This window comes from Xenopus tropicalis, chromosome 1 (genome assembly GCF_000004195.4).
Source record: "Xenopus tropicalis strain Nigerian chromosome 1, UCB_Xtro_10.0, whole genome shotgun sequence".
Lineage (NCBI taxonomy): Eukaryota > Metazoa > Chordata > Amphibia > Anura > Pipidae > Xenopus > Xenopus tropicalis.
Genome location: NC_030677.2, coordinates 150,165,194 through 150,177,533, shown reverse-complemented (window position 1 = coordinate 150,177,533; position 12,340 = coordinate 150,165,194). Strand labels below are relative to the sequence as shown.

General features: G+C 37.6%; 1 protein-coding gene across 4 annotated transcripts in view; it reads left to right on the top strand.

Moving 5' to 3' along the window:
* ttc28 (tetratricopeptide repeat domain 28) overlaps positions 1–12,340 on the top strand; it is a 302,774-nt gene that overhangs the window by 226,319 nt on the left and 64,115 nt on the right. For all 4 annotated transcript variants that reach the window (XR_004219877.1, XM_004910608.4, XM_002932099.5 and 1 more), the window contains 4 exons: positions 11–120; positions 2,575–2,704; positions 4,320–4,538; positions 5,361–5,526. Coding sequence is in view for 3 of the 4 variants with exons in the window: in XM_004910608.4 (XP_004910665.2) it covers positions 11–120; positions 2,575–2,704; positions 4,320–4,538; positions 5,361–5,526 (625 nt within the window). In the remaining variant the exon portion in view is untranslated. The remainder of the gene's footprint in view (positions 1–10; positions 121–2,574; positions 2,705–4,319; positions 4,539–5,360; positions 5,527–12,340) is intronic.

Sequence of the window (12,340 nt, the reverse complement as noted above, 5' to 3'; positions counted from 1 at the left end):
TTGTATAAAGGCTTGAGGTTAGCAGAACAGCTGGCCCGTAGAGAAGATGAAGCCAAAATAAGACATCGTCTCGGACTTTCGCTTTGGGCTAGTGGAAACCTGGAAGAAGCTCAACATCAAGTCAGTGCTGGTATCATTTATCAAGTGCATGTTGTTAGATGCATGGCATTCCTATTGTATAACATCCACCAAACACCTATATTGACAGTACTTGCAATACAGCACTGCTTGAATGGTTCCACAAATTCTGGATGGCTTATGACTTTCTTAGCATATCAATGTGTTTCTTATTATTGTTGGTCATGGCATAACTAGGGCACTCATTAAAACCATTGTAGGGCTCCAAAATATAGGAAAAAGATGCTGTTTTGCAGATATGCAATCAAATTGCTCAGGGCCACAAGAAGTTGCTGAAAAAACTTAATTGTAGATGCAAAAAAATGACCATTATTAAGTGCAAGAGAACTGACCAATGAAAATGCTGACACCCAGCACTATGTCAGGCATCTTCCTGTAATCTTACATATAGAAATAGTTATGCCATTTTTTCCCTTCATTATATGATACTGGAATCAGACACAGGGATAAAGGACAGATTTGTTGAGTGATAGGAAACTGTGCTTAAAGCTTGTTGCAGGAACAAAGAACCTGGAGCCAAATTTACACAGATCAGCTGGGATTCTCCTTGGATGATTCTTCTGCATTTTAAAGCAGTTGCTGGCCATGGAGATTTGGGAAAAAGTTTAGCAAAAGTTTTATTATGCAATATTATTTTAAGAATACAATCCTGATGTTGCTGGACTACAGCTCCCAGCATTCCTCAACATTGATTATATGTTACATTATTCTTGGATCTGTAGTCCAGCAATAACTGAATAAAGTTTGGTCGAGCAGTTCAGTGCAGCAGGGTTTACATCACAAGAGCTACAATGCCCAGATTTTAGAGCAGCAGCTAGAGGTACACTGCTTGACCAGACCCAACATTGTTTTTGTTAGCTGCAGTTCCAGGCCCCTTTGCAAAAATAAACCCATCAATAATATTGGGAGGAACCCGGGAGGCAAACATAAAGTTTATAGTACTGACACAAAAGTACTATCTTGCTGGTGCTGTAGATTGTACATATACAGGCAGTGTTGGACTGGGGTACCAGGGGCTCATCAGAAAACCTTGGACTTTAGACCCACTCTCCAAGCTAATTTTTATTCTGTTAATCACTTCTCCTTACCTACAATATTGAACTATTATCTATCCTTCCTTACATTTCTGCTCATTGGTTTTATGGGAGAATAGCTATGGCATAGGCACACTGTTATGGAGCAGAAGGGCCCACTAACATTTGGGCCCTCTGGAAGTTTTCCAGGCTCCTGGGGGGCCAGTCCGACACTATCTCCAGGTTACCCTTTGTTCTATACTGTATTGTGTGCTTACTGGCACACTTACAGCAAAAAGTTGAAAGCACTTAGAGGGTTAAAGCCCCCCTCACTTGGATGTGTTTTACATTTGTCTTGCTTGAAGACTGTTATTAAAGTTTGTTTCCCAAATAATTGCAGCAGAAAAATCTTAATTCCTCATTCGAAATGAAACACTCAGTTTATTTATTTTCTTGGCTGTATGTTTATTGTTCCTGTATAACATATCTGCGATGCCATTTAAGGTCACAAATTCTGTTTGTGCTGCAAATTAATCCATGAAAGCTTCCCAGCCGAGGGGAGAATGTTCTTTTATTTTGTTTTTTTTTTTTAAACAGTACAAACAATAAAATCCCCTTTGCATTTTCTCTGGGTGTGTCTCAGCCCCATGCATGTGTATTGTACTAAAAGACTTATTATTCCAAGATAAGAGTTAAATTGCAGACAAGCTTAGTAAAATCAGGAAAGGGAAATTATATCTTTGGGCTATGATATGTTATAGAAACCATTGCCATGGATAGCTCTATGAAATACACTCACCCTGGATTCTAGGTTGTAGAAACTGACCTGTAATATATAGAGTTTTTACTGGTTGACCAAGGCAAGCACTATAACAATTCATTGCAAAAGATACAAATATGTATTGATGGAGTGCTGTGTGTTACTGTAATCTATTAGTACATGTTTATTGGGATAGACTGTGCACTGTTTATAGGCTGTATTCTCCTTGAAAGATATAGTGAAGCATCAATAAATGACTGATTAAAAAATTATACCTAAAAAAAACCCCCTTACCTATTGTGTTAAGGGAAACAATACTGCATGTTAACCTACAGTAAGTATTACCAATATCAGTCATTTGCAATATATGAATATTTTATTCCCAAGTAATCATTATTAATTATTATAATTGTTAATGCATACTTTAATTCACTGCAAGGAGCTGGTTTCCCTTTTCCCCAGTACCAGCAGATCAATATATATGAAATAAAAAACATACCGTTTACTGTAAATAAATATGCCACAGCATATGCTTTAGTGTGGCTCATATCTTTCCAGTTTAATCAGTGGTATGAAATGACCAGAATAGCTATAATCCCTCTAGGATGCTTGAATTACAAGAGAGAGGTTGTCAGATATTTGATGTGTTTTCTCCGGTTTCAGCTTTACAGAGCTTCAGCGTTATTTGAAACAATAAGACATGAAGCCCAGCTCAGCACTGATTATAAGCTCTCCCTGTTCGATCTGCAAACATCATCATACCAGGCGCTGCAACGTGTGCTAATCAGTCTCGGTAGGAGTTCTTATGTCTTCTCTTGGTGACAAGTATAGGCTGACAGCTAGGTACTCCCATTCTGCAGTACCACTCAAGATTTCTTGGTAGTTTGTATAGGCACAACGCTAGAACTTCTCCTCGAATATAGAAAAAGTCATATGTAATTATCTTGTTATATATCATTTTATTTGATAGTCTAAATCAGTGTAGTCCCACAAGGTTTGAATATGTATGTGTGATCAACATTCAAATGCTATTCATATATGGAAGAGTAGGGTATAATATATAGGTTGAGAATAATGAAGAAATAGGGATGCTTAGCCTCCCCTATAAAAGATTTACATATATATATGATAAAGGGTTTGTACAGCTTTCTATTTTAAACAAATCTGTGGTGCACGCCCCAAATTTTCTAAATATCTTTGTCAAATAAAACAGTTCAAAGATGGATATCACACACAATTAATTGTAGACTATGTATTCTGTGAAAATGAAATTACTACTTCTTTCTGTACACCAAAATCAGCATAAATTCCTACGGTTTAAAGTCCATAGGAGTAAATGGCCGTTCCTTATTATCTATGCTGTATATAGTAAATACCCCTTTTAAGAATACTCAATAAAAATATCTCAATCAAATTAGCAGCATAAATTCCAAGAAAAAAATGCAAGCTCATTAATATCAATCCATAAAAACAGATATAAATTATAAGACCAATGGAAAGAAGGTAATTAAGTCTCTTTATCCACTACGAATCTCCTTGTCTAAGCTTTAATTCCCGATCCCCACCCCTTTTAAGGTGGGGAAAAAAAATCTCCAACACAGTATATAAATGTTTGGACAGTGGTAATTCCACATGCCCAACTCCCAACAAATTCATTGTAGGTTTGTGTCATGATATAGGAACTTTATTTTGTATTGTGTGTGTGTGTGTGTGTATACATATATAATATAAATATATGAGAAGGGTTCCAATGGAGACCAAAACGTCACATTGGCTGTACACGCTTGAATGAATAGAGTTCAGTGTTGCTTATATTTATATATATATATATGCCATCAGTATAAGCCCTTGATTGGAAAGCCTTCAGCAGGGTTGCAAGACACAGAGAGAGACTAGGTCCATTTGTAAAATGAAAAGGCTGAATAGCCTTCTGAAATGGAGCTAGATGAGTATAAATGTTCCTGTCTATTATTCTTTCCCTTTAAGGACTATTGCACAAGAAATGTTTTGGTCAGTGGGAAACATAAATCAAAATGCTGCATGCACCATTGTATTTGAAAGGGTTTCCAGTAGATCAAACTGCCTTCTGTGCCAAGGACCTAAAAGGCCCAAAGGGTTTTTCTACCATTAATTTATGTGTTTCAGTGGGATCTGTGTACTGCACACCTTAGAGGCAATTCTGTGTTTAACAGTAATACCTTTATGCTGGTTTGTGTACAGGTATCTGAAACACAAGGTGGGTTTTACATGGCTGGAGGGAGCAAGAGAATAGTGATTTACAGGCCCCTGTCAGTCCTGGGTAATTGTAACCAGTTTATACACTGCAGAGTCATACAGTGGCTGCACACATTTTGATACATGTGTAGTTTTTTTTTGTTATTCATTCTGTTATATGTCTTCATGTTTAGGCCATCATGATGAAGCTTTAGCCGTAGCGGAAAGAGGAAGAACAAGGGCATTTGCAGATCTTCTAGTAGAAAGGCAGACTGGCCAGCAAGATTCTGATCCTTACTCGCCTGTGACAATTGATCAGATTTTGGAAACAATTAATAGTCAGAGGGGTCTGGTGCTGTACTTTTCATTAGCTGCTGGTTATCTGTACAGCTGGCTTCTTGCACCTGGTTCTGGTAAGTTCTGCCTATTGTAGTTCTGTTTTATTCTAAGACAAAATAATTACTTTCTTTGGATCCAAGGCCTTAGGATACTCTTGGCATTTGAAACCCCTATCCTAAACGACCCCCTCCCACCATTTATGAATGCAGTGCTGCTGAACTCAGACAGCGCTGTATTCATGGTGGCGGTTACATGTTTCACGACAATGGATTTGTGAAGGTAGGATGCAACATGCAAAAATTTAGTGGATTGCACCCATGTTTTGAACTATGAATCCTGCATTCCATATCATAAACAAACCCTATAGTGTAAAAATGTAAGTATGCTGATATAGCATTCTCACTTGTAGTAAGAATACCAGGGGTTAGAATTTACTATCTACTCTACCAACTCACCTGAAGGGAGGCACACTTGTGTGCAGTGAATTAAACTGTAGCATATAAGATGCATGCAACACAATATGCATTTTACCATATAGCACTGAGATAATAAGTTCATCCAACACCCAGATAGCTGAATGAAATAAGGGCACTGTAATCAGAAAGCATTGAAAGCAAAGTGGTGACCCTGGCCAGTTTATCATATCATGGAAATGATTAAAAGCTGAACACAGTAGTCAAAAAGATCAGATTAGCTTTTTATAGTATACCTTATATAAGTATTTTCTATTGGCCAGACCAATGAGGTAGAGCAAAGGTTGTTTGGATTTGTCTTAACTTAATGGAAATGATTTAGCTTAGCAGATTTTTCCAAAAAGAACCTGGATTCAGTTCTCAAGTGTTTAAATGGTATAGCTTATATCACATTTCTTGTTCTCTCTTGCTCTTTTTTTACAGGAATCTTGAAGTTCCATGAACATTATTTAGGAGAGATCTCAGTGGAGAACACCAGTGAGTTCAATGAATCAGGAAGCATGAGTTTTCAAGGCTCCAGTAACTCTGTTTTAGAGCAGTACATTGCTAATGTCCGAGAAACTTTAGGAGTGGACTCATACTACACCAGGTAAGGGTTTCATAGCCAGCACACAGTTGAACACAATTTTTAAAAAGAAAAAAAAATTAAAATGTACATGCCCCATTATGTTAATATCCATTTAAAGCCTGTTCAACACTCAGTTGGATGTCCCAGAAACCAGGCCTTGTTTTGCCAGCTTTACTGACATGATTTGCAATTTCACTTTTTCATAATAATTCCTTGTTTCTTACAATGTTAACCACATGCTTTCTTACCAGCTCTCCTTACCAAACCCCACCAGGGTGCACAGGATAGAGGGGGAATGCCTATAAAACATGCAGTAATGGGAGACTGTAGATATACCCATAGAAATAATGACCTACCTGTTTATAGTCTATACAAAGAGAAACTATAGCCTTTTTGCTGGAAAGATTGTAGAGGGCTGAAGAACAGGTATAAAGAACACTAGAGGGCTGATTTATTAAAATGTGAGTGTAGAGCTTAACACATAAACCTCACCCACATTGTATTCATTCCTATGGGATTTTTAGGAGCGTATTTATCAAATGGTGAGCCCTAACATTCACCCATTGATAAATACACTTCTAAAAATCCCATAGGAATGAATACAACTCTGTTTATGTAAGAAAGGCTGAAACACTCTTGTTGGTAAGGGTAGAACTCCCTTGGTTATGGCACACAGGGCTGTTTCAGACACTGAAGCACCACATTTTATACTAGCCCAAATATGTGTTATTAAAACACCAAAAACCAACCCCATAGGCTTACATTGCAACCACCAAGCACTCATAGCAGCACTTCTTAGCTAATACAGATGCTTCTCCAAACAACTATCCCTGGTATCCCTAGGTGATTGTCAGGCCCAGCCACAGGTGGGTGGCTGGCAGGTAGGAGCTTATATGCCGTGTAATATGGGTACAGGGGGTACTGCGCTTGTGGATAGCCAGGAAACAAGTTATGTTGCTGAAACATGATTTATTAATGAAAATTGAGAAATAACAATATGGAAGTCCTTACAACAGGCCAGTGGTCAGAGGCAGGCAGAAGACGAAACAAATCCGTAAAACAGGCAGAGGGTCAGGACTGGCAGCAAACAAGGAGGGTCCGGAATAACGGGCAGTGGTCAAAGGCAGGCTGAAGGCAGGGAGAGTCCAATAATCAGGCCGAGGTCAAAACCGGGAGATCAAACAGAGGTAAGGAACAGGAGTCGTAGAACAGGGTAAGGTAACGGAATCAGGCAGGTATGCGGGCAGGAGTCAGGTAGGAACAGGGACTGGAACAAGCAGGTAAGGTCACTGGAACGTAAAGGGCTTAATGATCAAGCAACAAGGGGCTGCTTGTGACAGGCTTATAAAGTCCGTTAATTGACCGATTGGAACCACCTGGGCTAATTAAGGGAGGAGAAGGAGAACATAAACACAGAAGCAAAGAAGAGGGGTTAACAGAATGTTCAAGCTGGATGCCCAAAGTCTCCAGTGGCTCAGTGAGGTAATGCAGAACCTGCCTAACATAGAGTCCAGAGTTCTGGTACAGGCAGGTCCTGACAGTGATAGCAAAAGTACTTGTTGGTTGATTGGAAACCCAACCCAAAAACTGCCAAAGGTGCCATTACCCTAAATGTATCTATTAGATGCATGACATTTGCTTAGACCTAAACAGTGACGATCCTTCTATGAATATTGCTTTTTGGAATATTTTTTATGGCACTGAATTATATTGCAGTGGTGCTATGGCACTGAATTATATTGCAGTGGTGCTATGGCACATTTTGCAATGCATATCAAGATTTTCAACTTGCTGATTTTTTTTTTTTAATGTTATTTGCACTTTATTTTACATTGGCTTCGTCTTATATTTCTTTTACTCATTTTAGTGGAATTCTTGCTGTATACCAGGGATATCAAACTGGCAGCTATTTTGCTGCTGTGCGCTAACAAGATTTAACATTTTCTAAAGTATCAAGTTTTTTTTTTTGTTATAATCTCATTTTAACATACAGCTGACCTAAAATGTCAGTATGTTCTCATGTGTTTGGAGTATACTGACTAAACTAAAAACATATGCACACAAAGACAGCTTTTTAAAGTTTTATTAAAAATCCTAAAACATAAGTTCATCCCATTTTAGCATTTTTTCAAAATAGTTTCCAGATTAAGTAGTGCAGTTTTATTTATATTCTGGCTTGCTGTGGAATCCTGATGCAGTAGGGTAATTGTATAAGTCATGTGTTATTTTAATAAATGGAATAACATGCCCACAGCAGTAAATTCTAAGCATTTTGGGAATCACCAGTTTGAGAGGCATGGTATCTGCTATAATGCAGATGAAAGCTTATTTCTGAATGGGTGGCAAGGGTCATAGTGCAAAATAGGGGCAGGGTGACGTAATTTAAGTCCTCCATGACCCCTGCTGGTTTTTTTGTGTCTACTACAGTCAAGCACAAATCTTTTTGCCTTTGGTATAGGGCAGCAAGATTGTCACTTTACTCAGTGGTTGCACCTTGGTCTGCCATATAAGAATTGGGCACATGGGAGGCATGTGATCATCCTTAAAGAGCACCACTTACCTGCATTTCATTCACAAGGTGCTCCTTAGCATCATCCCTGAATGCAAAGCTGCACTCGACAGCCCTGTTCTGTCTCTTGCCAAAAATTTGCCAACAAATTATATTATCTGTAGAATATGGTTACATATTAAAGTTGAAGTCAAGGCTTCAGACAAAATCTTGTCCACAGTTAGTGCCCACCTCCCCGCCACTCAACAAAGTGTAAATATTACCTCTTTTGGGGAACTGTGACTCTGTTTCCCATATCACGGTTCTTCTGCCATCCTTAAAAGAAAGCTGGATCCTGTTGCTTTCTATGTGTATTCACAGCCAAATGGATGAGAAGTGGTGAGGTGAGTGTTGAAAGGAGGGCAAAGCATGTGCCTTGCTCATAATCACTGAAGCTGAACCCTGCAAGTTTGGAAAGGCCTTGGTTTGGAGTGATGGCTCTGCCCATTCTCTACACTGAAGGCAAGGGGTAAGGACCTAAGGAACTTTAAAACAAACAAAAAAAACCCTCAGTATTATTAATATGGAAAACTTGTCCAAATAAAAAAACTTGAATACCTTGAATTTTCGAGTTTACAAATGTAAAAAAACCACAAAAATCTTGAATTGAAAATATGGCTTGACTTTGCCCAAAGTTTAACATTTTACTGGGTTTTTTTGCACTTAAGAAATATTGGACATTCGAATTATTGAACCAAAATTAAAATTTTTGGAGTTTTAGCCCAAAAAAACTCGAATTGTGAAAAAAATTTGAATTCATCATTTATAAATCAAATAACGGTAAGGTTAATGTCCCCTATCTATCTATATGCACGTTATACAACAACTTAAATTTGTTCATCGCTGTCCAAAAACATCACTTGGCAAATGCATTGGCATGCACAGAGAGGTCCATGAATCAATAGTATATTTGAATATTTATTGATTTCACCTTGTAGTTCATAGTGACATACATTATCTACATTGGTATTGGTTTTCAGAAAACAATGGAGCCTATTAGCAGTAGCAATAGAAAAAGGGAGAAGATAGACAAGATAAGCAGAAGATACACATAACTGAAACAAAGGAATTCACTTTAATCATGGGCATTCAGTAGAATGTTTGATTATATATGGGGTAATGTTTGTTTCTAGCTTAGTAATACATAGGGACGTATTTATTATGCTGTGTAAAACTAATTTGCAGAAAAAGCGGTGTAAAATAAAAAGATTGCCGTCTGAATGCTGGATATTACGCCGTTATTTTCTGTAAGTTCTAGTGGAAGAAACAACGAGTAAAAAAATTACACGCCAAAGCCTGGCAATATGGGCGAATTTTCTCGCCGTTTTTTGCACAGCATAATAAATATGCCCCATAGCAACCAAACAACAGGTAGCATTTACTGTTTGAAAGCAGGCATTTAATTAATGTGGGTTACTAGACCTGGACAAACTTTGCACTCTTTTTACATTATCTTGTACATCCTAACAAAGACAAAGAGAAAGGTGTGGCTGACCAACCCCCCCCCCCCCACGAACTAGCTGCAGCCCTTGTTTGTTCTGCTAGAGGAAATCACTAAAGTAAATTAAATTACATTAAAGATATATAGTGCTTACTAGGATTATTAGAAAAGGCCAGTGCATGTAAAGTAGTTTTCTGGTTTACTGCATCAAGTAGAATAGATTTTAAAATGACATGGTATGGCACTTACTGTTGGTTTAATGCTTGCTCATTAAACCTCTGCTTCTTCTGTAATGGTCCAGAGTATGTCCTATTTTGACACTTTGCTGTTTCTTTCAGTTTACTAACACATCTGCATTATATTGTATACATCTAACCCTCCATCTAAAAGGTAATGGGTTTCTCTTTGTTTCTATTGTGTCAGATGTTATAACCCAATAAAGTGAACAGATCATAAGATGTGTTTTGTAGTAGCACCACTTTATTGCTACTCCTTTCTATAATCACCTCAGGGTGCTTTGTGTTGGAGGGAAATTTGCTGGTTCAACAGGGATGGCATCTCAGCTTACATTTGATAGCTCTCCAAGAGGCTTCTTTTTGGCATTTAATATCTCCTGAATACTAGATGACCTGCTCAAGCTAAGAGCATTGATAAAAAGTACTGGGGAATGCCTTTTAAAGCATCTCCAGAAACAGAATATATTGTGTGCCCAGGCAGCATCCAGTGAAAGTCAGTGGAAACTGCATAATTTGCTGTTTCTGCTTTGACAGCTGGTACATCTTCTCCTCGGAACTGTTCCTCCCGGGGATTTTTATCAAAGAAAGAGATATCCTTATGGATATGAAGGAGATATCCTAGAAAAAGCACTTTGCGCACAAGCACTCTTATGTTTAATGGCACCAGTCATGTACCTTTACTATTATCTCTTGACATTTCAGCTGGATTTTAACCCGCCAGGTTTCTTGAGATACGTTGTATTTTGTTGATTTAAAAATAGCATTACGTTTAAATGAAAGGGCTTATATTTCCTCATTATTGAGAAAGCATATGTCCAGTATGTACCAGGGGCATAAAGGCTTGGCATGAGTAATCTTAATTTGAATCTACATACTGTCAATTCCACACATTTTTTTTCTTATAAACATTGAAAAAAGAAACTGGATTTTTTTTTCTTTTCAAGGCAGATAGGCAGTGTGAGAATGTATGTGTGTGCTGAGAGTAAGGAGAAAATATGCTCTGAAGATACAAAGGGCTCCTCAAACAAAATCAGAATACCTGGTGGGAGAAGGCTTTTTATTTACTCTTTTCTCTGCTGGGTGTCCTCTGAGTTATTTTCCTCAGATAAAATCCGAAACATAAATGGTAGACTACCAGCTGTCAAGTATAATTCCCAGAATCCTCAGCCAGTCTTGGTGCACAATAGTAAAACAACAGTACTTTTAACTCAATATTAGCTTTGGCTAAGGGCTAGAAAGATAAACATAAGCATGTCTGCTAGTTCACCCTTAGATTGACATTTATTATGATGTTGACTGTGATATTCTCAGACAATTTTGCCATTGGTCTTTATTTTTTTTTGTAGTTTTTTGATTATTTCAGTTTTTGCTCAGCAGCTCTCCATTTAGGAATTTCAGCAGCTACTGTATTTGATTCCTAGGCAGTAGTTTGAATAAAATGCTGGAAGATGACTATGAAAGGATTTGAATAGAAGTGGAAGAAATACAAAGTAACAATACAATTGAAGCCTCATAGAGCAATCTTTTTTTTTTTGACAGCCGGGGTTTATGACCCCCATTCAAAAAGCTGGAAAGAAGTAAAAGACGCCAAATAATTAAAAAAACACTATAAAAAATAAAGGCCAATTGAAAACCTGCTAGGAGTAAGCTATTCTAGTTAACTTAAAGGTGAACTTAAAGGTTAACATTTTTAATACAGATCTATCTTAAAGCTGCTATTGCAGTACAGGTATAGGACCCATTATCCAGAATGCTCGGGACCATGGGTATTCCGGATAAGGGGTCTTTCCGTAATTTGGATCTCAATACCTTATGTCTACTAAAAAATCAATAAAACATTAATTAAACCCCATAGGATTGTTCTGCATCCAGTAAGGATTATTTATATAGTTGGGATCAATTACAAGGTACCGTTTTATTTCTACATAGAAAAAGGAAATCAGTTTTAAAAATCTGAATTATTTGATTAAAATGCAGTCTATGGGAGACGGGCTTTCCGTAATTCGGAGCTTTCTGGATAACGGGTTTCCGGATAATGGGTCCGATACCCGTATTAATTTTCAGTAGGTCTGTCTATATGTATGTAAGAAAACCTTTTTTAACACAAGAATTGGATTGGCATTAAGAGCTGGGGCTTGTGGGGCTAAAAGTTTGGAGCAAAGCTGGGGCAGCTAATAAATCTATATGAGACAACATGCATGTATTGTGAGCTACTGGCTGATCACAGAGGAGGGGTGCTGAGGCTGCCCAATGTTATGGTGCATATGGTTGCTATACCTGTAATGTAGTATGGCATCCTTATAAAGAATTATCCTGTAGGGCTGCACATTGCATTTGTGTGCAAATTAACAATAACAATAACAATAACTCACATTTTGCTTTTTGTTCTGCTCTTTTCTGTCTTTTATGCTGTGTGGCCATGCTAAAACTAGAATATTGGTTCCAAGTTTGGCACATTTACAAACACAAGTACAAATACACATTAAATGATATTTACAATGATACATGGGTAATTTGAGGAAGCGTAAAAAAACCCCACTGGAAATATAAGATTTATAAGATGTAGCAATTTAACAGATAATACAATCTCTTTAGAGCACAATGTTGTTA